The 27753-nt window shown below is 45.2% G+C and overlaps 1 protein-coding gene across 3 annotated transcripts in view; it reads right to left on the bottom strand.

The window, feature by feature from the left end:
• The window catches only part of SPAG6 (sperm associated antigen 6), a 98254-nt gene that overhangs the window by 56149 nt on the left and 14352 nt on the right, over window positions 1-27753 (bottom strand). For all 3 annotated transcript variants that reach the window (XM_006119525.5, XM_006119524.5, XM_075922508.2), the window contains exons 3-4: window positions 22321-22487; window positions 12610-12793 (exon numbers count right to left, since the gene is read on the bottom strand). In XM_006119525.5, coding sequence (XP_006119587.2) covers window positions 12610-12793; window positions 22321-22487 — 351 coding nt within the window. The remainder of the gene's footprint in view (window positions 1-12609; window positions 12794-22320; window positions 22488-27753) is intronic.

Raw genomic sequence — 27753 nt, 5'->3', positions numbered from 1 at the left:
TGATCTGTGGCACCAGGACGACTCAACACTAACAGTGGACCACCCATGGGGACATAACTCAAAGAAGAAGTACCCCTTCCTGTATATATATATTCCGAGACACAATGGTCGGGGACCAGGATTGGGATATCAGTGCCATCTATGTCCCCCCCCCCCTTCCCGCAATAGGAAAGGCCATGGCAGGAAAGCCATCCACAATGGTGTCAACGTTCCCCAAAGTGATGACCTTCCATAACAGCATGTTGTTGATGGCCTTGGCTACCTGCAAAAGCACGGACCTAACTGTGGATTTCTACATGCAGAACTGATTCCCAGCAGAACAGTAGCTGTCTGGCGTGGCAAGCTTCAACAGGGCAACAGCAACGGCAACACACTTCTGCAGAGGGATGGTGGGTTGTAGTTGGGTGTCCTGTTGCCTGAGGGCAGGGGCAAGCCATTGAACTCCAGGAAAGTAGCCTTCCACATGCAAAAGTTCTGGAGCCACTGCTGGTCATCCCATCTCAGCAGGACGATGCGGTCCCACCAATCAGAACTGGTCTCCCTCCATCATAAGCGGCATTCCATGGTGTCCATGGGACCGAGGGACATTTCCAGCAGCAGGAGCACCAGGATTTGGATGAAGGGGTTCTCCAGTTCAGGCTCGTCATTGTCCTCCTGGAGTACCATGCGTGCAGTCTGGATGAACTGCTCCATGAGGCATAGCTAGATGCCCATGAGCATGGTACTGCTTTGCAGCAGCTCTGGCTGCATGATGTCAGTGCTGTGGCATCCAAAGGACAACCAGAGAACACTGCATCAGTTTGGTGTCCCACGAGGGGGTTGACAGTATAGGAATGGCATGTGAGATGCAGCCATAGGGAGGAGCCCCTGAAAGCACGCATCTCAGCTTGCCAGACCAAAGAGCCACAGGAAGTGTCCACCCTCCTGGTGTCCTCCCCAGAGTACTTCCAGGGGCTCTAAATCTGAGGCAGGCTCCAATCAGTGTGGACGCACTATTTCAAAATAATTCTGAGCTATTTCAATGCTCTGCCACAGTGTGGATGCGTTATTTTTGTTTGTCTTTAAGGTGCTACTAGACTATTTGTTGTTTTTGAAGTTTTTCCTGTTACAGACTAACTCGGCTACCCCTCTGAATATTTTCATTTTATTATTTTTGGAGTTATTATTTCAATTTTACTTATTTTGAAATTATTTCCTAGTATAGACATGCCAAGGGTGGAGATGGGGGGGAGGAGAGGAATACATTCTTCCTCCAACAGAAAAATTGCAGAGAAATCTCTGTGACATTCACCTTGTGGACATTTTTGTCCCTTTAGCCTTCTCCGATAAGCTTTCCTATAGCATAGTGGAGGTGACCAGGCCCATATTTGCTCATGTCAGTGTTTAAGGAGAGATGCAAGATTCCAATTGTTCACTTCCCCACCACCCCCAATCTTGCTACCTGTTCTTACTGCCATACCTGAGCCCATTATTTCCTTGGCTCTCCATGTCCACAATTCCAAATGCACTCTCCATATGCTGTCATTAGGTTTGTGCTTTCCCCCTAACCATGGGCAAATGATTTTTTCCGTTCATACATTCTTTGGGTCAACACAGCCCATTTTGAGTCCTGCCAACATGCAGCAACAAGGGCAGCAATCAAAAAAACACTAATAATCTGTTTTCAGAAATCTTCTCATTTGCTTGTATTTATTTGCAAAGTGCACATGTAAAACCAAATTCATTCCTCTCAAAAGGAGATATAATACAGTTTCACTTTCTGTAGTGCCTTTCAGTCAAACTATACTCCCAAGTCACTTCAGAAAATTAAATTATACAATTGCAAAATTTCACGCTTCTTCTCTGTCTCACAAACATACTTAGTGGAAAAACTGATAAGGATCAAGGAGAAACTATTTTTTCATATGAAGTTTGAAAGCAAATGGAGAGACAAAAAAGATAAGTTGATCTAGATGGAAGCAGATGCAATAAAATCATAGAATCATAGAATAACAGGACTGGTTAGGCACCTAGAGAGGTCGTTGAGTCCAGTCTCCTGCCCTCATGGCAGGACCAAATACTTTCTAGACCATCCCTGATAGACATTTATCTAACCTACTCTTAAATATCTCCACAGATGGAGATTGCACAACCTCCCTAGGCAATTTATTCCAGCATCTTCATATAAAAGCATCTTCATAACAAAATGTGTAAAGATTATGTGGATAGACCAAGAGGAGGCTAGTGCTTAATGAACACAGTAAAGGAAAGAAGAGAGATAAGTGGTTCCTTAGGCAGTCTGGAGCTGGTCCTTGAAAGATTTTAGAAAACAGGGGCAGTTTTGAACTAGAACCTGAAATGGGGAGCCAGGGGGATTGTGTGGTCGCATGGATGATGTGACAGTTTTTCTCTTTTCACAAGCAAAAGTAGGAAACATTAGTTTCTACATATTAGGAAACAGGAGAGGTTTGTAAAAAGGAATTGCTATGATCAAAGGATTCCAGCAAGGTAGAGTCAAGGCACTGACATACATGAATAACAATTCAGAGATGCCAACAGGAAAATTTCTCGAAATGGGAAACATAGAGTGATAAGAAAATCTCAGAGTCAACAGTGATACCAAGATTACAGACAATAGAATGCAACAGAAAGTCTATCTGGAACAGGGAGATGGAGAGGATGGAGTTATACCTGACAAGTTCTTCTGTCTCTAAGGGTATGTCTACACTAGCCCCCTAGATCGATCTAGGAGGCTAATGAGGGCAACCGAAATTGCAAATCAAGCCCAGGATTTAAATATCCCACGATTGATTTGCATGTTCCCGGCCGGTTGCCATTTTAGAAATTGACTAGCCCGAAGTAACTGCCTTGAATACCACCTAATTCAATTTAGGGCTGTATTCCAGAATCCCGTTTCACTGCCATGTGTAAATGCGGGCAGTTACTTCAGGCTAGTCAATTTCTAAAATGGCAACCAGCCGGGAACATGCAAATCAAACGTGAGATATTTAAATCCCAAGCTTGATTTGCAATTCTGGTCGCCCTCATTAGCCTCCCTAGATCGATCTAGGGGGCTAGTGTAGACGTACCCTAAGAGCCTGATTCAAAGTCCACTGAAGTCAATGTGGGTTTTTATGCTGAGATTCATGAACTTTGGATCAGGCCCTGGAAGTGTCAAAAGAAATGAATGAGCAATTTAATAAGTAAGGGTATGTCTACACTACCCCCCTAGTTCGAACTAGGGGGGCAATGTATGCATACCGAACTTGCTAATGAAGCCCGGGATTTGAATTTCCCGGGCTTCATTAGCATAAAGCCGGCGCCGCCATTTTTAAAAGCCGGCTAGTGCGAACCCCGTGCCGTGCGGCTACACGCGGCACGGACTAGATAGTTCGGATTAGGCTTCCTAATCCGAACTATCTAGTCCGTGCCGCGTGTAGCCGCGCGGCACGGGGTTCGCACTAGCCGGCTTTTAAAAAAGGCGGCGCCAGCTTTATGCTAATGAAGCCCGGGAAATTCAAATCCCGGGCTTCATTAGCAAGTTCGGTATGCATACATTACCCCCCTAGTTCAAACTAGGGGGGTAGTGTAGACATACCCTAAGAGTGCAAATCTGGCTACAGAGAACCAAATGCACAGTTAGACCGCTGGTGTAGACAGACAAATTCAACCATAATAGCGAAGGCTATGCTGAGGACATAGAAAGAGCTTTCATTGGCAGAAAGTTTGGCATCATTAAATATATGGAGTGGCTTCTAACTGGCTGGAGTGAAAATTAGTCTGAATCATTCAAGTTATGCTGTGTCAGAGAGCTGGAAAAATTAGAAACAAATACTTCCTCAGTTAGGTGCTTCAGTGAAAGTAGCTAGTATATTTTTTGCCTTCCTGACCATTTGCAATATTCAGTGGTTATTTGCAGAACACAAGATTATAGATTTTATGTGGATAAAGCAAAGAGAAACAAAATTATTTTCATGTGTTTCTCAAATGCAAGGTTTTTTGTTATTTTTAAATCCTCACTCATTATGGTATCTGAACAAAATTTCAAGGAAAGTTGCACAGATTCCACAATAGTCAATGGTGTTTCAAAAAAACCGCACCCATAGGTAAGTACATGGAGGATAGGTCTATTAATGACTATTAGCCAGGATGGGCAGGGATGGCGTTTCTAGCCTCCGTCGGGAATGGCCGACAGATGATGGATTACTAGATTATTGCCTGTTAATTCCCTCTGAAGTGATTGGCATTGGCCCCTGTCACAAGAAAGGATACTATGCTAGATGGACATTGGTCTGACCCAGGATAGATATTCTTAAGTACACATTATGCACGGCCTCTCAAACTGTAAAGTAAGTGGTGGGAATGATAAAGGGATCAAGAAGACAGTGTTTAGTTCTACATCTGGTTTGGGTTAGTGTCTGAGTTTCAATTTCAAGGGTCAACCCTAGGAGAGTTTAAGTTTAGATTTGTGGGTAACAAATCTTGGGAGCTATTTTTAAGAGATTCTGGCAACAACAAATCTTGCAAAGTCAACTAATCATATGACATTTCTGTTTTCTTGAATGGTGGAAAATTTTGCAAGCTCGCTATTTCTCGACCCGAAAATTTACAAGAATCCCACATGGCATTTTTAGTCTTTTTCAGAAAAGAACTTCATTATAGAATCATAGAACACTAGAAATGGAAGGGACCTCAAGAGGACATCAAGACCAATCTGCAGCCTTCATGGCAGGACCAATCATAATCTAGATCAGGGGTGGGCAATAATTTTTAATTGGGGGCAACTCCAAGATTTTGGTAAGTGATCAAGGGCCACACTTCTGTGGAGGGGCCACGGGGTCTTGGACGGCAGGTAGGCTATAGAAGGAAGCTTGGGATAGAGCACTGAGGTGCAGGAGGGAGTGTGGGGTCTGAGGGGAAGTTTGGGTGAAAGAGGGGGTTATGATCTGGGGCAGGAGCTTGGGGTGAAGGATCGAGGAGAGGATTCTGGCCTGGAGGAGGAGTGTAGGAGGGGGCACAGGGCCTGGGAGGGAGTACTCTAAGGGTATGTCTACACTGCAAAGTTAATTCGAAATAACAGTTGTTGTTTCGAATTAACTTTAATAGCGTCTACACATACAAACCATTATTTCAAAATAAATTCAAAATAGTTGAGCCCTTATTTCGAATTTGGTAAACCTCATTCTACGAGGAATAACACCAAATTCGAAATAGCTAATTCGAAATAAGTGCTGTGTAGACACTTATTTCGAATTAGGGGGCCTCCAGCCCTTCCCAGGGAGCCCTGGTGGCCACTCTGGGCACAATCAGGAAAACTTGTCTGCTCCCTCCGCCTCCCACCCCCTGGAACCCTTAAAGGGGCAGACTCTGGCCACAATGCCTGTGCCAGCTTACAGCCAGCAGACCGTGCACCAAGCACAGGATGAGCCAGCAACCTGCTGCCACCCAGCCCTCCACCGCTTCCCAGGACCAGGCTGGCAGCTCCCAGGAGCCTGCCAGGGGCCGCAAAAGGCTGGTGCCTTTCTGGTCTAGTGCGGAGATCGTGGATCTCATTGAGGTTTTGAGGGAGGCCTCCAATGCCCACGATCTCCGCACTACGTGCAGGAATGCAGCCATCTACAGCCGCATGGTTGCCAGCCTGGCCACCAGAGGTCACATGCCAGACAGGAGCAGGTGCGGAGCAAGATCAAAGAGCTACGGCAGGCCTATGCCAGGGACTCCCAACCAGCGGCTGACCCGGAGGCCTGCCCGCAGTTTGAGGCCCTGGACCGCATCCTGGGGGGTCAGATGGTCCGTGCCCTCCTGGTCGTCATCGACCCCGGGGCAGAAGGCTCTGCCCCTGACACAGGGGAAGAGAAGGAAGAGGAGGAGGACGGCAGCCAGGAGCCTGAAAGGAGCATGCCCTGCACCAAGGACCCTCGAGCGGAACTGGAGAGCCCATCAGCAGCCTCATCTGAGGCTGGGGAGGCCTCCACATGTGAGTGCCATCACGGTCCCCTTATGCGGGCTGGGGCGGAGGGGAAGCCCAGGGACGGTACATGTGAGCCTTGCCGACAACGGAGCAGGCGGCAACCTGTGCCTCTGCCGTGCCATCCAGGACATGTGGCCCCAGCTGAGTGCCATGAATGGGCCCTGGCCTGTTCCCCACATGCATCTACGCATGAAGGCACATGACATGCTTCTGACCCCGGGAATAGACACTGCACACTGCCCTCCCTCCAGACGCCCCCTCTACACAGAGGCAGGGCACATCTCCCCTCCCTCTACCCCACACACACGACACTATAGGCAGCAAAGGGACTGGGGTGCAGTCCTGGGCCAGCTCACACTCCCAGGGATAGCAGGTGCAGAGACCTGCCATCCTCACCTTTTAGAGGGAGGCTGGGTTTCACCTGCTGTGTCCCCTGGAAGAACTGACCACTTCCCTTGTTTCACTGCAGCCGCAGCACTTGCGAGTGCAGGACGCACCACCCCACCTGGACCATCCACCTGCACCCGGGCCAGCAGGTGCACCTGCAACCTGGAGGAGTTCCAGAGTCAGCAGCTGCGCTTACAGGGACAGCAGGTCCACAGCAAGGAGCAGTGGGTGCAAGAGGACCTGCAGCTGTGGCGGGAGAGCTTGCGGGAGCAGGGCCGTGCCCTCTGTGAGCACCTGCAGGCCCCGGCGGACCGTTTTCTGCCTCCTGCTACTCCAGCCCCTGCAGCCGCCTCAGCTATCGCTTCTCCTCCCACCCCTGCTCCCCCTCCCGCTTCTTCCGCACCCCCCATTCCTCCGGCTGCACCCTCCGCACCCACTCCCCCCTGGGAACACCGAGGCCCCCACACCCGCAGTGCTGCGAGACGGGAAGGCTGGCAAGACCCCCAACCCTGAGCTTCCCCTCTCCCTTCCTCCCCTTGCCTCCCCCTTCCAGAACCCTCCTCCCAGTTTCCCCCCTCCCCTCTCCCACCCTCATTCCCCCTCCCGCCGTTATGTTAAATAAAGAGAGTTTTTTGTGGCAACACAGGTGTTTTTATTGTATATCAGGAAGGGGGTTAGGTAGGGAAAAGGGGAAGGAGGTGGGGGTGGAATGTAAGGCACAAAGCCCCTGTGGAGCACGCCAGGGGGACTTCAGTCCTCGTCCGCCTGGAAGCTCTCTCACAGGGCTTCTTGGATGCGGACAGCCCCTCGAAGGGCCTCCCAGCTGGCAGCCATGCGGGACTGTGCGTACTGGCCAGCCAAGCGGTGAGCCTTTGCCATCCAGCCTGGCAGGAAAGCCTCCCCCTCTCTCTCACATAAATTGTGGAGCACACGGCACGCTGCCATCACGTGCGGAATATTGTGTTGGGAAAGGTCGAGGCGGGTGTAGAGGCATCTAAACCGTGCTTTCAGTTGGCCGAAGGTCCCCTCAACCATGATGCGGGCCCTGCTGAGCCTGGCATTGGCTGAGGTGTCCCATGTAGGGCTTCATCAGCCAAAGCTATAGGGGATAGGCCACATCTCCCAGCAGGCACACTGGCATGTCCACGTCCCTGACCCTGATGTGGCGGTCGGGGAAGAAAGTCCCGGCGTGCAGCCTCTGGCACACGGAGGAGTTGCGGTACACCCGTGCGTTGTGTGCCTTGCCGGACCAACCCACACTGAGGTCTGTGAACTGGCCCCGGTGGTCAGACATGGCCTGCAGGATCATGGAGAAGTACCCCTTCCTGTTTATGTAGAGGGAGGCCTGGTGGTCCAGGGCACGGATGGGGATTTGCATCCCATCTATTGCCCCCCCGCAGTTGGGGAAGCCCAGGGCACCAAACCCCTGGATGACCGCGTCCAGGTCGGTAAGGTGGACAACTCTGCGGAGCAGCACCCTGTTGATGGCCTTCACCACCTGCAGAGAGACACACAAAACCGAGGCTCGCTGGGGTGCCCGGGTGGCTGGGAGTGTTCGTTCCCCGCCACTGCCCCACGCCCCACTCTGAGGAGCAACTCCAGCTGCAATCCTGGCCACCGCAGGCGATCTGTAACATGGCCTGGACAGACCGAACTGTCCCGGGGAGGGCACTTTCACCACCTTCCCCCCGTTGTCTCTGGGGCAGCCCATATCCTCCTTGCAGCCCCCCCTACTGGACGAGTGGCCAGTGAGTGCCATACCTGCATGAGCACCGCTCCGATGGTGGATCTCCCCATGCTGAACTGGTTCCCCACGGATCGGTAGCTATCTGGCGTGGAGAGCTTCCAGAGGGCGATGGCCACCCGCTTGTGGAGGGGAATGGCGGGCCTCATGAGTGTGTCCCATCACCGCAGAGCAGGGGCGAACCACTCACAGAGCTCGAGGAAGGTGTCCTTCTTTATCCTGAAGTTCTGGGTCCACTGTTGGTCTCCCCAGAGCTCCAGAGCTCCAGGATGATGTGGTCCCACCAGTCGCTGCTGGTGTCCAGACACCAGATGCGGCAGGGCACGCTGGCATCCGGGCGCTACTCCTCCAGGGCCCCCAGAGGGGACAGGAGGAGAGCCAGGGGGCTGGCCTGCAGCAGAAGGTGCCAGGCAGCCTCCAGCAATTGCTGCCAGGATTACAGCAAGACGTTCAACATGAGCACCAGAGTGCACAGGAGCAGCTCTGGCTCCATGGTGCTGAGTGCTGTGGTGTCCCAAACGAGAGCAACCAAAGCAGACAGAGAGGAAAACGCTTTGCTCTCCCTCGGCGAGGTAGGCAAGCAAGCGGGAAAGCTGAGAACCGGCTGTCCAGGGGGGTCCCCTTAAGCACGAGCCTCAGATAGCCTCAGACAGCAACCACACAAAGCAACTACTGACCTGATGCCCTGCTGGAACCAGTTTCAGTTGCCCTTAAATGCAATCCAGTGTCCAATCAGTGTGGACGCACTATTTCGAAATAGCAAAACGCTATTTCGAATTAGTTTTTGTATCTAGATGCGTTATTTCGATTTAGCTTATTTCGAATTAACTAATTTGAAACAAGTTAATTCGAAATAGCACTGTAGTGTAGACATACCCTAAGAGAGGTTATCCAATTGGTTATGCACCCACCTAACAGTAGCCTTTAATAGTAATGTTATATTTCCCTAATTTATTGATAAGAAGGTCATGTATCAAATGCTTTACTAAAGTTTAAGTATACCATATTTACCACTTCCACCTTGTTATCCTATCAAAGAAAGCTATAGGGTTGGTTTGACATGATTTGTTCTTAACAAACCCATGCTGACTGTTACTTACCATCTTCTTATCTTCCAGATGTTTGCAGATGGATTCCTTGGTTATTTGCTCCATTATCTTTCCTGATACAGAAGTTAAGCTAACTGGTCTGTAGTTTCCTATGTTATCCTTATTTCCCTCTTTTATAGATGGGCACTAAAATTGCCCTTTTCCAGTCTTTTGGAATCTCTTCCATCTTCCATGACTTTTCAAAGATGATGGCTAATAGCTTGGATACCTCCTCAATTGGCCCCTTGAGTATTCTAGGATGCATTTTATCAGGCCCTAGTGACTTGAAGATATCTAACTTTTCTATTTTTTTTTAATTAGTTCTTTACTTAATTTAACTTCTGAACCTACCCAATTTTCACTGGCATTCATTATGGTAAGCATCCAATTGCCACCAACCTTCTTGGTGAAAACCAAACGAAGAAGTTGTTAAATGTCTCCTTCATTTCCACATTTTATGTTATTGTTTTTCTCTCTTCATTGAGCAATGGTCCTACTTTGTCCTTGGTCTTCCTCTTGCTTCTAAAATATTTGTAGATTTTTTTCTTGTTACCCTTTAATGTCTTTAGCTAGATTGAGCTCATTTTGTACCTTTGCCTTTCTAATTCTGCCCCTACATACTTGCGTTATTTATTTATATTCATCCTGTGTACTTTGGCCTGGTTTCCATTTTTCGTAAAAGTCATTTTTATTTTTACATCATTCAAGATCTCCTGGTTAAGCCAAGGTGCTCTCTTGTCATACTTCCTATCTTTTCTACACAGTGAAATGGTGTGTTCTTGTGTCCTTAAAAATGTCCCTTTCAAAAACTGTCAACTGTCTTCAACTGTTTTTCCTCTTAGTCTTGCTTCCCATGGTCCCTGAATATACTAAAATCAGCTTTCTTGAAATCCATTATCTTTATTTTGCTGTTCTCATTTCTACCATTTCTTAGAATCATTAACTCTATCACTTTCACCCAAGCTGCCTTCCACTTTCAAACTCTCAACCAGTTCCTCCCTATTTGCAAAAATCACATCTAGAATAGCCTCCCTTCTAGTAGCTTTCTTCTCCTTCTGAAGGATGGGAAGTGGGCTGGACAGAAATGAAAGTCAGATTTTATCAGAAGTGGAGCTGCTCTGTCAGGAAGAGATAGGAGATTGGTGTACAAAGACAGAAGATGTTTTTACTAAGTCAAGTGCTGACCTTTTGGGAGCTTATGCAAGGAAGGTCTCCTACACTGTGGACCTGTTTTCCCTCTAACATTTTCTATCCTTGGGCGAGTTGAATTTTCTTTTGGGTGGCTTGAAATTTCTTATATGCAACACCAATATTGAGGTAGTGTGTGAATGTGTACCACGGATACAAACAAAACACATACGCATAGTATAAAGCCCCAGAAAAAGAATTAACACATGGCTTCAGGGTTTGTAGATAGATGCATGTTTCAAAGAGCTTGCAAATAAGGTTTCATCCTACAAAACAACTAGCATCACACCTAGTACTTCCTACTTTTGACTCAAAAGAGATAGAACTTTACCACAAAGAAAGATCTGGCCTTAATGCAATACAATATACCATGTATTAATTAGTAACAAAAGATTTTTAAAAAATTATTAAAATCAGAGTTTTAGATATTTGCAACTTGCCAAAAAAATCTATTAAAAGAATCTTTTTATTTCTTACCTTAAGCCATTAACACCTTATGTAAATTTTGTTCAAAATGTAACCATCCAAATGTCTCCTGGAACACACCATACCCCATGCAGCCTGCTTCTCTCCAACCCAGCCAGCCAGAGAGGACTTCAGCAAATGAATCAGGGACACCCCAAACAAACTCAGCCCCTCACTTTCACCTCACTGCAAAGATGCCAGCATCCGCCCACTCCCTTTCTCCCATCTACCCCTGTGCAATCTGCTCCCCCCAGCCCAGGTGGGGGTGGGATAAAATCCTGCTTCTCAAACTAACAGGCACCAGCAGTCTGTCCTGTTCTAACTCCCAGTTAAAGCAAAAGTTATTCACACCTTCCCCAACTCACAGCACAAACTCCCTCCCTGCCTCCACCTCACCCCAATGCCAGCACCCACTCACCTCCTCTTTCCCCCATTTATCCCATGCAGTCAGTCCCTTATCTCCCCCTTCCCAGGAGGCTTGAGAATGCTGTGTTCCTGCCTCTTTCTCCTCATGCAGACAGGACTCTCCAAACTCCCCTTCCCTCCTCTCTGACTCCGCCTCAGCCAATCACTCCCTCCTCCTCCTCCTCCTCCTCTCCTCCAAGCCACTTACTGTCTCCTTATCTCCCTTATTTACCTTCTCTTGGAGCTACTCAAACACAGAGCAGCTCTGTTTAGCTTCTTGCTTAGTGATATGACGCCCTGCCCACCGCTGGTCAGCTGAGCTCCCTGCCTGCATAGGACCTTTGAATTTCAGAGTGGAACTCAGAAAATAGTTGCGTGGTCACAGCTCTGAATCTATAACCAAGATTTCCTAAAATCTATAATCAAGTGCCCACCCACATAAAAACAACATCCAAATTCATATTAATACAATGGTTTAGAAAATACAAATATTTCCAAAGCTATAATTATTCCAGGGTCAACACACTAATCTTTCTTTCAACCAAACATCACTTATATGTGGGGGGGAAATAGTGTATCAGGGGAGTTTGACCTCACAATCCTTAGCTCCACACAGCACAATCATCTACCACTTGAACTAAAGGAACAGCTGGTAGAAGAAAGCTATTAACCAAATGAGCCCCTAAATAGGAACATGATACACACTTTACAAGTGGTGTTATACAATTATATATGAAAGAATAGTGGAGTGTTGGGTACCAGTTTCCTGGGATCTGTTCCGGACTCTGGGTGAAGAGAGTGGTCTATCAGTTAAAAGCAATGGTTACAAACAGTATGTCAAGCCAACAAATTTGGCACATTTGTTCTGAAAGACAGTGCAGCCAAGCAGATGTGATTAGGTATCTCTGATGTTAGGTGACATCAGTTCTGAGTTTTCCCAGAAGTGATGTTTTATAACTCTCAGCTATGCTATTTGTTAATTTAAGGGAATGAATGCTGGAAGGGTTAGGAGCCCTTATTTGCATTAAGTGTTATAAAGTGCAAAGAAATATTAAAATCACTCCTAAAAAGATGTGAAGTCTGAATCTATGAATTCCTTCTCTCACCTCCAAAGCACCTCCTCCTAAGCCAAAGGGCATTTCATGGGGGAATGCCTCTCTCTCTTTCTTTCATGTTGCCAGGCATTAATGGCTGCCAAATATGCAGATGTCATACAAGAGCTGACATTTGGTGGACTGGTAAACTGAGTAGAATTCAGTTCCAAACATAAGATTAAATGATGAGGAAAAGTCATTTTCTGGGTAAATCAACTTATTACAATGTGTAATCACTTTTAAACAAACAATATTAAGGTAAAAGATAGAATACCTAAAATCTATTACCTGCATTGTGTCTGGCAATGTACCCAAGTGCCCAGGCTGCAGCTTCCTTTACTCCAGGGTCAAAATCTTCCAAACAAATCACAAGTGTATCCAGAGCTCCACAATCAACAATTGCTTGAGCTAGCTGAGGAGAATGTTTACCAACAGCTCTTAACACAAACGCAGCTGCTTTCTTGTAGAAACGCTACACACATTGGAAACAAAACATACATTTTTACTATCAATTACTTTAAACATCAAAAAGATCAGAACAAATACTAAAAGTAGTATTTTTTATTACTGTTGATTAATTCCTATTGCAGTAGCACATAAGGATCCAAATTAGGGATCAAGGCTCCATTGCACAAGACTCTGAATAAGCAATAACACATACAGATCCTGGCCTACTCAGCTCACAAGCTAAGGGCAGGTCTACACTGAGGAGTTATTTCAAAATGACTCCCCTTATTTTGAAGTAAGAAGGTGAGCATCTACACAGCAAGCCCGTTATTTCAAAATTATTTTCAAACAGGCTTCTTATTTTGAAATAATAAACCCTCATTTCATGAGCAATAACACCTATTTCAAAATTGCTGTTTCGAAATAGGGTGAGTATGGATGGTGCAGCTGTGCTTATTTTGAAATAATTGGCCTCCAAGGCTTCTCACAGCTGCCCTGGTGGCCACTCTGTCCACACCCCCAAAACTCTAAAGCTTCTCTTCCCCTGAAGGCTTTAAAGCTTCAGGAAGAAGGGAAAGGGCTACTTCTACTGTGCCACACAGCAGAACACTGCACAGCCTTCCCTGCTGGCATGGCAAACCTCATCGCTCCTTCCAAGAAACCTCTGGCTGTAAGCATGCTGAAGTCCACCACCTCTGAAGTCCCTAGACAGGGCTCCATCTTGGACTGGTGCGGAGATCCTGGTTCTCATAAAGGTCTGGGGTGAGGAGATGAAGAGAGGGTTACTCACCCTCTGCAGTAACTGAGGTTCTTCAAGATGGATGTCCCTGTGGGTGCTCCACCTTCGGTGTTTGGGTGCCACAGCATGCCTGTCCGGAAGATTTCAATAGCAATGCTAGTGACAGGTAATTTGCTCATGTGCAGCACACTCTCCACGCTGGGCAGCTAATGTGCATGCACAGGCTACAAGCCCTTCATTTTCTTCTCTGCCCCAGCAGGGATGCGTGATGAGGGCTTGACAAACAGCAGTGAAACCTACTTGCCAGACCTGCACTGCACATGCGCAAGACTCGCATTGCGCATGCGCGCATCGCTGGCGAACAGGGCAACAGGCTGAAATCTACTCACCATGGGTGAGTAGATTCAGTGATTTGTTGAGCCCTGGTGATGATGCACCAAAGCAGAGGGGAGGAAGTGTGGGTGGTGGATCACCCACAGGGACACCCATCTCAAAGAACCTCAGTTACTGCAGAGGGTGAGTAACCCTCTCTTCTTCTTTGAGGAGTGTCCCTGTGGGTGCTCTACCTTAGGTGATTATGAAGCAGAGTGTCCGCTGGAGGCGGGAGCTTCAGTCGGCGTAGTGTCTTTATGGACAGCCATGAGAATGGAGTGACCGAACAGGGTTCCCCTAGCGGCATATGTATCAAGGGCATAATGGGTTGCGAAAGTATGGATGGACAACCAGGTAGCTGGTTTACAGATCTGACAGGGGAATGCCCTGGATATATGCAGTTGATGCAACTATGGGCTCTGGTTGAGTGTGCACAAAGTTGTGCGGGTAGTTCTTTGCCGAAGGCTGCATATGTGATTCTGTTGGAGTGAGCCACTGAAAAGCCATGCCTGGAGCTGGAGAGTGTGGAGGTGTGGGTGATGGAGGAGGACACAGTGCTGGGTGAGGAGATGCAGGAGTCGAGGGAGACGCCATGGCCGCTTGGATGACATTAAGAGCAAGTAAGTATACCACGTCAGCCTCGGGTTGGCTGAGACAATGAGGATAATGTTGGCCTTGTCCATTCGACTTTTGTTCACCATTCGATGGAGAAGAGGTATTGGTGAAAAAGCATAGAGGAGTGCTATGCCCTAGTGGATTGTGAAAACATCTCCCAGGGAGTGTGAGCCGATGCCCGCACGTGAACAGTACTGCGGGCACGTTTTGTTGGTATGGGTCACAAATAGGTCTATATGGGGAAAACCCCAACATTGGAAGATTTGGTGTAGGGTGGTGGAATCCATTTCCCACTTGTGGTTGGATGAGAAGTTCCTGCTGACAGAGTCCAAAGTTATGTTGTCTTTGCCTGTGAGGTGTGAGGCAACTAGGGTTATGTTGTGTGCAATGCACCACGTCCAGAGGCAAACTGCTTCCCTGCAGAGAGGGTAACATCTGGCCCCTCCCTACCTGTTGATGTAGAACATTGCAGCTTGGTTGTCTGTAAAAATCTGCACAGTGGAGTTGGAGATGTGGTCCTTGAAATGCTGGCATGCGTAGAATACTGCATGGAGCTCAAGAGTATTGATATGCAGAGTTGTCTCTGCGGGCAACCATCAGGCTTGTGTGGTAAGGATGCCAAGGTGAGCTCCCCAGCCTACTTGGGATGCATCCATGGTGACTGTAGTGGAGGGAGTTCGTTTTTGGAAGGGGACTCCAGCACACAGGTTTTGTGCATTCAGCCGCTATTGGAGCGAGTTTCTGATGGTGAGTGGCACCAAGACCAGCTTGAGTAGGCTGTGTCTTCTTGGTCTGTATACTGTGTTGAGCCAGTGTTGTAGTGGCCTCATGTGTAATCTGGCATGAGGGACTACCGTGGTGGCTACTGCCATGTGGCCTAAGAGCTGGAGACATGCTTTTGTGGGTAGTTGGGGAGCTGTGCAGTGGAGCTGGATGAACTCCCGTATGACCAGGAATCTCTGATGGGGCAGAGATGCAGTTGCGGTGGTACAATCTAATCGGGCCCCTATGAACTCTAGCATCTGGGTTGGTTGGAGTTGACATTTTGAGAGGTTTATCTGGAGACCGAGGATCAAAAGTGTTCCAGGCTGGTATTGACTGAGTTTTGTGTTTCTTGAAGGGAGTCGGCCCTTATAAGTCAGTCGTCCAGATAAGGGAAGATGGACACTCCCTGCCTGCACAGATGAGCTGAGACTACTGCCAGTACCTTGGAGAATACTCTCGGTGCAGTGGAAAGACCGAAGGGGAATACCATGTATTCAAAGTGGTGTCCACCCACAGTAAATCTAAGGTATTTCCTGTGCACAGAGTGGATAGGCATATGGAAATATGCATAAGAACATAACATAAAAATGGCCATACCAGGTCAGACCAAAGGTCCATCCAGCCCACTATTTTCTCTGCCAATGACAGTGGCCAATAACAGGTGCCCCAGAGGGAGTGAACCGAACAGGTAATGATCAAGCCATCTCTCTCCTGCCATCCATCTCCACCCTCTGACAAACAGAGGCTAGTGACATCGTTCCTTACCCATCCTGGCTAATAGCTATTAATGGACTTAACCTCCATGAATATATCTAGTTCTCTTTTAAACTTTGTTATAGTCCTAGCCTTCACAACCTCCTTAGGCAAGTAGTTCCACAAGTTGACTGTGCTCTGTGTGAAGAAGAACTTCTTTTTATTTGTTTTAAACCTGCTGCCCATTAATTTCATTTGGTGGCCCCTAGTTCTTATATTATGGGAACAATTAAATAACTTTTCCTTATTCATTTTCTCCACACCACTCTATCATATCCCCCCTTATTCTCTTCTTATCCAGGCTGAAAAGTCCTAGTCTCTTTAATCTCTCCTCATATGGGATCCGTTCCAAACCCCTAATCATTTTAGTTGTCCTTCTCTGAACCTTTTCTAATGCCAGTATATCTTTTTTTGAGATGAGGTGACCACATCTGTACACAGTATTCAAGATGTGGGCGTACCATGGATTTATATAAAGGCAATAAAATATTCTCCGTCTTATTCTCTATCCCTTTTTTAATGATTCCTCACATCCTGTTTGCTTTTTGGACTGCCGCTGCACACTGTGTGGACGGCTTCAGAGAATTATCCACGATGACTCTAAGATCTCTTTCCTGATTAGCTGTAGCTAAATTAGTCCCCATCATATGGTATGTATAGTTGATTTTTTTCAATATGCTTTATTTTATATTTATCCACATTAAATTTCATTTGCCATTTTGTTGCCCAATCACTTAGTTTGGTGAGATCTTTTTGAAGTTCTTCACGGTCTTCCTTGGTCTTAACTACCTTGAGCAGTTTAGTATCATCTGCAAACTTTGCCACCTCACTGTTTACCCCTTTCTCCAGATCATTTATTATTAAGCTGAATAGGATTGGTCCTAGGATTGACCCTTGGGGAACACCCCTAGTTACCTCTCTCCATTCTGAAAATTTGCCCGTTTATTCCTACCCTTTGTTTCCGGTCTTTTAACCAGTTCTCAATCCATGAAAGGATCTTTCCTCTTATCCCATGACAACTTAATTTACGTAAGAGACTTTGGTGAGGGACCTTGTCAAACACTTTCTGGAAATCTAAGTACACTATGTCTGCTGGATCCCCCTTGTCCACATGTTTGTTGATCCCTTGTTGATGAACTCTAATAGATTAGTAAGACATGATTTCCCTTTGCAGAAACCATGTTGACTTTTGCCCAACAAATTATGTTCTTCTATGTGTCTGACTATTTTATTATTTACTAATGTTTCAACTAATTTGCCCGGTACTGACGTTAGACTTACCAGTCTGTAATTGCCGGGATCGCCTTGATCCCTTTTTAAATATTGGTGTTACATTAGCTATCTTCCAGTCATTGGGTACAGAAACTGATTTAAAGGATAGGTTATAAAGCATAGTTAACAGTGCCGCAATTTTACATTTGAGTTCTTTCATAACTCTTGGGTCGAGAGCATCCTGGAGGTCAAAAGTTGCCAACCAGTTGTCTTTGTTGAGGGAGGGGACAATGGGAGAGGGTAACCATACAGAAGCACTGGGAAAGAACATGCTTGTTGAGGCCTCTGAGATCTAAGATTGGCCTCCATCCCCCTGACATCTTTTCCGTGAGGAAATACCAGGAATAGAAGCCAGTGTTGCGGTTCTGATGGAGAAAATGTTCCACTGCTTTGATGGAGAGTAGGTGGTCGATTTCTTGGCATAGGATAGACTCATGAGATGGGTCCCTGAAGAAATATGGGGTAGGTGGTTGGGGCTTCGGGATGGACAGAAACAGTATACAGTACCCATTCTTTATGATGTCCAGCACCCACTTGTCGGATGTTATAAGGTGCCAGTGATGACAGAACAGTACTAGGTGTTGTATGGATATCGGAGTACCATGAAGGACAGGAGGGGAGAGACTAATTTGACGACTCCCAACCTGAGCTTCAAAACGTTTGTCTATTAGAGGGCTGGGACAGGGTGGGCTGGTCAGTGGATTACCACCTTCTCTCCTGGTGCTGGCGCTTTCTCTGGGGGTACGTCTACACTACAGCGCTAGTTCGAACTAAGCTAGTGGAACGAGGTGTACAGATAGATCGGAATGGCTACGTAGTTCGAACTATCTAGCCCGTGCCGCGTGTAGCTGCGCGGTACGGGGTTCGCACTAGCCGGCTTTTAAAAATGGCAGAGCCGGCTTTATGCTAATGAAGCCCGGGAAATTCAAATCCCGGGCTTCATTAGCAAGTTCGGTATGCATACATTACCCCGCTAGTTCGAACTAGCGGGGTAGTGTAGACATACCCTAATTACTTGCTCCATTATCTTCCCTGGCACTGAAGTTAAACTAACTGGTCTGTAGTTTCCTGGGTTGTTCTTATTTCCCTGGTTATAGATGGGCCCTATATTTGCCCTTTTCCAGTCTTCTGGAATCTCTCCCGACTGCCATGATTTTCCAGAGATGATAGCTAAAGGCTCAGATACCTCCTCTATCAACTCCTTGAGTATTCTAGGATGTATTTCATCAGGTCCTGGTGACTTGCAGAAATCTAACTTTTCTAAGTGATTTATAACTTGTTCTTTTTTAATTTTATCTTCTAAACCTACCCCCATCCCACTAGCATTCACTATGTTAGGCATTCCTTCATCGGACTTCATGGTGAAGATCAAAACAAAGAAGGCATTAAGCATCTCTGCCATTTCCAAGTTACCTGTTACTGTTTCTCCCTCCTCACTGAGCAATGAGCCTACCCTGTCCTTGGTCTTCCTCCTGCTTCTAATATATTTATATTTTTTCCCTTTATGCCTGTAATAGTTTGAACTCATTTTGTGCATTTGCCTTTCTAATCTTGCCCTTGCATTCCTGTATTGTTTGCCTATATTCATCCTTTATAATTTGTCCTAGTTTCCATTTTTTATATGACTCCTTTTTTATTTTTAGATCATGCAAGATCTCCTGGTTGATCCAAAGCAGTCTTTTGCCAAAAGAAGCAGAATAGTTTTCTTTTAGGCCCTTAATAATGTCCCTTTGAAAAGCTGCCAACTCTCTTCAGTTGTTTTTCCCCTCAGTCTTGCTTCCCATAGGACCTTAGCTACCAGCTCTCTGTGCTTACGAAAATCTGCCTTCCTGAAATTCATTATCTCTAATTTGCCTTTCTCCCTTCTACCATATCCTAGAATCATCAACTCTATGATTTCATGATCACTTTCACCCAAGCTGCCTTCCACTTTCAAATTCTCATTCCAAACCTCCCTATTTGTTAAAATCAAATCTAGAACAGCTTCCCCCCAATAGCTTTTTCAATCTTCTAAAATGAAAAGATGGGTGTGGCCATGTCCTCAACCCTGATGGTGCAGTTGGGGGGAAAGAGTATCAGCATGCATTCTCTGGGACAGACTGGAGTTCCAGAATATACAATCATCATGCACCTTCCACAACCAGCCAATGTTAATGTCCTTGAAGCCACCCTATTGGTCCACGAGGGCCTGCAGGACCATTGAAAAGCACCCTTTCCTATTTATATAGTTGCAGGCCTGGTGGTCGGGGTCCAGGATGGGGATTTGTTATGCCTAACACGAGTTTTAAAAGTTCCAAAGTGAGTTGGGGTGCCTAAGCTTCAGTAAAGTCAATGAAAATTAGGCACCTAGCTTGCTTTATGTGCCATTATGAATTCCAGTGGCTGCCTATGTGCATCATTAAGTACCTACATACCATTAACACACTATCCCTAAATGACTGCCCATTGTCTCAAGTCCCAAGGACCGAAACACTGGTTCACCCTTCCTCTCTGACTCTCTTGGGATGGCATAACATGCTCCTCTTTGAGCACCTGGCCATCTCTCTTCTCTGCCTCCTTTGGGTTCCTAGTGCCCCTACGGGCACTAGAAGGGAGTGTGCTTTATCTGAATAGAGACCAGTACTTGTACTTTGCCTTTTTGTGGGGGCAGCACAAGTTATAGTAAGGGATCTGCAGACCAACATTTCCTATATGCCTATTGTGATGGGTTTTATAGATTCCTCAATAAGAGTAAAATAGTGAAACCAAACCAAGAAGGGCTCATCCCTCAACAGCTGCAGAATATGCCCTATTCTTCCTTCTGCTCCTAGCCCAAATTGAAGCAACACAGAGAAGGACATACTGTAACTTAGATACCAGGCTCTCAGACTGCCTGACAAGGCTTCCTACCTCAGGACTTTGGAAACTGATGAGCTGTGACAAGCCCAGTAGGCCTTATGGCCCCTAAGTGAACACTAAGAGATGTTAGCCTAAAAGCCAATGAAGTAAAAATGGCAGTATTCTCTGAGATTTCAGTGGCAGAATGACCAGGTTCTGAAATAGAAAATCAAGAGTGCCATTTTGGGAAAGCAGGGAGGCTACAGCCAAATATATCAGTATACTGCTTGCTCTTCTCCTTCCCCTGAAGGACTGAGGGGAAAGTACACAGTTTGTGTCATTTAATCTTCTACTCTCTCCCCTCACCAGCTGGGAGTAAGAAGAATGCATGCAAGCTGTGTACTTTCCCCTTGCTCCCTCATAATGAGGGGAAGGGGAAGAAGAGCAAGTAGTGTCCTAGCATGCATGGCTGTTGTCCCCTCCTCCCAAAATGGGGCCCTTGAGAAAAATAGGCTGCTTTTAATGAAAAAGATATTGTGAATAATAATAATAACCCTAAAATATGTCTCTCTGGCCAAAGTATAATTTAATAGGAATAATATACCCATGAAAGGGCAGATCCTAAGCTGGTATAAACTGCCAGCTTAGGATCTGCCCCAGTTTACACCAGCTGAGGATCTGCCCCAATGTACACCTCTCTATGTGTGCATGTGCACATGCATGTGCATGTGCATTATTCTTGTTTTATTATGGGAAGAGATGCTTTTGTAGGGTTTATTCTTATTCATAATACGTTGTTTTTAAAATAAAGCATTCACAAAACCAATGTCTATAAAACCTTTTTTTTTTTCCATTCCATTTTTATGACAAAACATTGATCTGATGCTTGATCCTGTAAGTTCTGCACACGTACAAATCAATGGAAGTTCAACTTAAGGAGTGCTCACAGGATCAGATCCTTTTTTATACTGATGCATAAAGTGAATGCACAGGGAGTTGCCCATAGGAACTAACAAATTACTTGCATGTCTTGCTAAACTCTGTATGAACTGGATAATTAGTTTCCTTCACTTGCCCTCAGTCACGAAAGCACGGTAGGCCTTCCGTGACCTCACACTAATCTTGCTGATGCCCCAAGTGATTCTGAATCACAGCTGTCTCCTGGATGCATTGACAAGACAGACACTTAAATGGAAAAGATAAGTCAAGACATCTAGGCTAACCTTGTATAGTTTCTGCTATGAAATAAATGGTGTAACATCAAAAAAACAAAGACCATAATTTTCTATCTTTAAAATATAGTTAAATAACCAAATTATTTATAACTTTGTCTATTAAGTCCTACTTTTGCTTCCATACTGTATACATATTTTAGAATGAACGGGAGATTCCCTTCAATAACAAAATACATACTTTTGTTATGACTGTAGACGTATTAATCAGCTATGAAAATATTATTTGATTAGCGATTACTTTTGAGTTCTCAAAAGATTAAAAACTATGTACTTTCATTTCAGTGATAAGCACTGATATTATAACTTGTCTAAATTTCAAACAATAAAACTACAATCTAAAGGCAGTTAAATGAGAATTATAGTCATACTATAACTCTCAAATTTCTGTATTTTCCAATCTCTAGGTACCATCTTTGAAAACACTGCAGTTAATCTAAGTTAGGATCCTAAAATTAGAATCCATCCAAAAACTGTAGGAAAAGTGAGGGGGAGTCCATCAGATATATTAATGCTATATCAAAGGACATTTTATTTGACAAACAAGCAGATCAAATTATTTTTATGTATTGTACTGTGTCAATAATTTCATTTTATATTTCTTGTGCTATACAAGTTTCCAAATGTTTGTGTTTGGAAATATTAACAGCAGGATAACAGCAATTCAATTTATGTTAATTTTATAAGCATTCAGAATTAATAGAAACTAACCAATTATCAGTAGAGCATTTCTGATTGTAATTTTTTTAAATCAGTCTTCTACAAATCCTTTCAGTAACACTTCAGATTATAAATCATGAATTAAGAATAAGAACTTTTAAAAGTCTCATTGTGTTAGAGTACAGTACATTTTGACCTACTGAAAGATCATTACACATGCTGTACGTAACTTCAATACATGTACTACTGCACTAAGAGTCAAGACAGTCCATTAAGTTTTTTTTTCTACTGGCAGTTAAATTGTGTAAGCAAATAAAAATTCCTTACATTCTGTTCAGCCAATGAATATACAAGCTGTGGAAGAATGTCTCCCTTAACAACCGCCTCTGCCAGGTCATCGTTATAATTGGCAAGTCTCCCAAGTGCCAAAGCAGCAGTCTGTTGAATAGTTGGGACCACATCCAACAGAAGAGGCCTCAGCAAAGACATTACACCTAAATTACATTAGAAAGAAGAAGAGAGATGATATAATAAGCAAAAATTTATGTAAACAGATTTTTTTGTTCATAAAAACAAATCAGATTCTTAACAAATAGCAGAAACTTATGTGAAATTCACAAGTATTCTATTGAAAATAAATTGCATATTTTCCTGCTCCTGCTAATGTCTATAACATTCCCACCTGCTTTCCAGCAGGTACAGATATATTGCAACACATGGGTAGGTGACATATTATATATAGGTACTTGTTTGCCTCTCTCTTTTTCAAGCATTTGAATTAATGTTTGTAAAGTTCTCAGTTGTTATCTATCACCAAAACAACCATGTTTTCGGGAAGTATTATCATCTCTATTACACATATGAAGAAACCAGTTTCATCCACCACAATAACTGTAAGATCATCTTTCCACTCCTCTCTTGATAGTCCATTTGGCATAAAACAAACACACATAAAAGAGGTGAATATTTGGGGCCAAATCTTTAGAAATCCAGCAAAATCTTTTTTATTTGAGCTTTGCTCTTTTATGAAGTCATCCTGGCCCCAATGACCAGGATATCTAGACAGAGGCTATAGCTCCTAAAGTAGATTATAGAAAGAGTAGCACGTTTACTCTGTTAGACACACTTTTTTTTTCCATCTGCAACATTTATAGATCTTCCAGTCATGTCCTTGACCCCTTGTGGCTAGTCTACATTTTCTTCCTCCACAGGAACATCTTGCAACATCTTTTCTCCTTTTTTCCCTTGTAGTGCCCACCATCAGCTTTTAAAGTGCTTCTGGGACTTAGATGCCCAGACAACACTACAAGGTTTGATTCTCTCTTAAAAACAGTTTAGAGATACTTTACTATCGTCCAGTTTTACTTTTGAAAATTCTAAGAGCAAACATAAACGTTACAATAATACAGGACATCACAATAGTATTAATCACTTTCTGAAACATAAAATTATAAACAAAAATTTTTACAAATGGAAGCAGTTTAAACTCTTATTTAACAACAGCAACAAATATGCTACCAAAGAAATGTAAATATGCACAGGCAATTCCATCTTGGGCTTCTGGTGATGAAACACAAATGCACTGTTTTTGATTTATGCTGCCACCACAACCTATTGATGTAATTACACCAGATTACATTACATACATTTAAGTGACTAATTTTGGAAGGGAAAGCTGTAATATATTGCTCTCCAGCTAGAAGCATTAATGATATTTCATTATTATAATAATTATTTATTACATATTCATGGCAAATGCCCACAACATGCTAGCTTAATATATATACATATATATAAAAAGAAAACTCCCTGGCCTAAAGGTCTTACATAATGAATGTACCCTGGTGAATGGAGTTTGGGTACATTGTTCCTCTCATAATTGAACTATGCAGAGAGATGAAACAATTTAATCAGGAGCAGTTTAGAGCAGCATTTTAATTTTGACATAAAATACCTATAATACAGAGCCAAATCTAACAATCTAAAGAACAAATGCAAAACAAACGTTAAGTGATACATGCATGACTTCACAAAGAACACAATTTGTAGAGGAGGGAGGTTACTTATATAAATTGTGGTTCTTTGAAAGTTGCTTCCATATGCTAAGACCTGGTGGATGCACTCTCAGCTGTAAGGCAGTGGTTGCAACAAGCACAAGAGCACTGCATCACAGCTTTGAATGTTCAGAGCTATGGTAATTATACTCCATCTCATTTTTTTCAACTACACCAGTTTGCATCATCTGATCTTGTCCACTGTCCCTAGAGGCAAATGGAATGGGGGGAGTACAGGCAGTCCCCGACTTACGCGGATCCGACTTATGTCGGATCTGCAATTACAAACGGGGCTCGCCCCGGAGGACACGGACTGCGGGACCTCGCGGTCCTGCCGCCCGTGTACTCCGGGGCTTTCTCCGCGTCTCCCTGGTCTGCAGACCAGGAAGACACAGAGCAAAGCCTCGGGGAAGCCGGCAGCGGAGCAGCCCAGGCGCGCCTGGGCTGCCTTGCTGCCCGAGCCCCTCCGTGGCTTTGCAAAGCCTCAGGGGAAGCCGGCAGCAGGACAGCCCAGACACCCCGCGGCTGTACCGCTGCTGGCGTCCTCAGAGGCTTTGCTCCCCGTCTCCCTGGTCTGCTGGTCTCCAGCAGACCAGGGAGACGGGGAGCAAAGCCGCAGAGGACCCAGGCGGCGGGACTGCGGTGCGTCTCGGTCTGCCGCCCGCGTCTTCCTGGTCTGCTGGGGGGGGAGGGGACGCACCTAGTACGCCCCCCCCTCAGCAGACTAGGCTTTTCTCCAGACACCTGTGGCAGAGCAGCTGGGGCGCTGCCGGTTGGTCCTGTAGCGCCGCTCTGGGCGCTACTGGACCAACCCGGCAGCAGCCCAGCTGCTCTGCCCCAGGCGTCCTGATTCAGCCGCTGCTGGTCAGTTTCAGCAGCGGCTGAATCAGGACGCCTGGGGCAGAGCAGATGGGGTGCTGCTGGGTTGGTCCAGTAGCGCCGAGGAGCGGCGCTACTGGAGCAACCCAGCAGCACCCCAGCTGCTCTGCCCCAGGCGTCCCCAAGTCAGCTGCTGCTGAAACTGACCAGCGCTGACTACAGGAAGCCCAAGGCAGAGTTGCTCTGCCCCAGGCTTCCTGGAATCAGCTGCTGATCAGTTTCAGCAGCAGCTGACTTGGGGACGCTTGGGGTTCTTAAGTTGATTCTGTATGTAAGTCAGAACTGGCGGTCAGTTTCAGCCGCGGCTGAATTTGGAAGCCAGTTCCGACTTACATACAGATTCAACTTAAGAACAAACCTACAGTCCCTATCTTGTATGTAACCCGGGGACTGCCTGTACTCCCAAGGGCTTAGTGAGCACATCAACTTTGCAAGCACTAGTTTAAGGGATCTTGGTGGAAATGGTTATTTTTATGAGTCTTGTGGTGGTGAGTGACTGAAAAAATTTAGAACTGTCCACTTGCAAATTATACATTGGAGTTTCAGACAGACTCACCCAGATAGAAGACAAGGAGAGGATGAGAGACCAAACGCAAGAAATAATCCAGAATAGATTATGGGGATGCATAATGTGGAGATGAATTATTACAACTTTGTGTCAGGTTACATAACCCATCACCAATGAGACACTTGCTCAGAGGGGCTCTTGCCAGAGGCAAAAATCAGGCTTGGTATCATTGAAATTCTGGCACAGAACATTGTGCTGAGATTCTCCCTGACAATGAAGCCTCTGGGCCTAAAAAGATTTTAGGCACTACAGCCACATATCTGAATCTGTCATACTAACTTCTTTAGTGCCTGTGTCATCTGACTTGACTTGTTTGACGCTGAAAGTAGCAGATTCTGTCCAATCACAAGGGCAGATGGTTGATCTGATGATATCAGATCCATGGCCAGGCTTGTAATTGTTCTCCATGAGGAATGCACAGAGCCTCATCTGCCCAATGGTGTATAGTCAAGGTGGAAAAGCCCTACACATCAAGTAACAAATCAGGAAATAGGTTTTCCCCAAACAGAACATCTGGCAAGAATGCTGATCTGCATCTGGGAACAGGGAAGAAGAACACGAAATAACCCCACTTGATTCCACCCTCGTTATTTAAGTTCTCAGAGGCCTGACTGTTCATGACCAAAATATATATAATGGCCTAGGTCCCTTATAAAATTATATACAATTGCCTGACACTTACTAGCTAGCTAACTAAATTAACACCACATTGAAATAAAGAGCTTTATATTCATTAGAAAAAGACACTGTTACAGACAAGGAGAAAATGACCTTACATCTGTAGAAGACTGTGAAAAAGAATAAACTTAAAAAACAAAAAATAGTCTGGTAGCACTTGAAAGACCAACAAAACACGTAGATAGTATCATGAGCTTTCATGGGCACAGCTGAAAAAGTGGGCTGAGTTCACGAAAGCTCATACCACCACCTACATTTTTTGTTAGTCTTTAAAGTGCTACCAGACTATTTGTTGTTTTTTAAGTTTATCCTGTGTACAGACTAACTTGGCTACTCCTGAAGCTTGTGAAAAAGAAGTAACAGAACCATCTAGGGTCACACAACCCCTTCCAAAATCTCATCTCACAGCATCAAGAGCTGTAAGAGGAATCTTGTGCAACCACAATGGGCACTGCTTCCCAGAAAATTCCTAAAATCCTGTTCTACAAATGAGAATATGCAGCAGGAAATCCAAAATTACATTCTAATATATGCACAGTATTATGAAGGCACTAATAGCATCTCTGGAGTTAATGGTGAACTAGGATTTTCTTTTTATTGGTAATTTTGCAATTTTTCAATTATTCATCATTAGGCCATATTCCAAAAAAAGGTAAACACTATGGGTATGTCTACACTACCCCGCTAGTTCGAACTAGCGGGGTAATGTAGGCATACCGCACTTGCAAATGAAGCCCGGGATTTGAATTTCCCGGGCTTCATTTGCATAAGCCGGGCGCCGCCATTTTTAAATCCGGGCTGGTTCGAACCCCGTGCCGCACGGCTACACGCGGCACGAACTAGGTAGTTCGAACTAGGCTTCCTAGTTCGAACTACCATTACTCCTCGTGGAATGAGGAGTAACGGTAGTTCGAACTAGGAAGCCTAGTTCGAACTACCTAGTTCGTGCCGCGTGTAGCCGCGCGGCACGGGGTTCGAACCAGCCGGGATTTAAAAATGGCGGCGCCCGGATTATGCAAATGAAGCCCGGGAAATTCAAATCCCGGGCTTCATTTGCAAGTGCGGTATGACTACATTACCCCGCTAGTTTGAACTAGTGGAGTATCGTAGACATACCCTATGTCTAATCTAATTTTATTTTATTTGTTTTGGTCATGGAGATATATTTGGGGCCTATTCTGTGCAAGCCAATGAAACCAAGAGGGGGTCTCTGAAATCAAAACAATAAGAACATAAGAACGGCCATACTGGGTCAGACCAAAGGTCCATCCAGCCCAGTATTCTCTCTGCCAATGACAGTGGCCAATGCCAGGTGCCCCAGAGGGAGTGAACCGAACAGGTAATGATCAAGCCATCTCTCTCCTGCCATCCATCTCCACCCTCTGACAAACAGAGGCTAGGGACACCATTCCTACCCATCCTTGCTCATAACCATTAAGGGACTTAACCTCCATGAATGTATCTAGTTCTCTTTTAAACCCTGTTATAGTCCTAGCCTTCACAAGCCTCCTCAGGCAAGTAGTTCCACAGGTTGACTGTGCACTGTGTGAAGAAGAACTTCCTTTTATTTGTTTTAAACTT

The sequence above is a fragment of the Pelodiscus sinensis genome, chromosome 2, assembly GCF_052426305.1.
Source record: "Pelodiscus sinensis isolate ZL-2025 chromosome 2, ASM5242630v1, whole genome shotgun sequence".
Classification (NCBI taxonomy): Eukaryota; Metazoa; Chordata; order Testudines; family Trionychidae; genus Pelodiscus; species Pelodiscus sinensis.
This window is presented reverse-complemented; position numbering and strand designations above follow the sequence as displayed.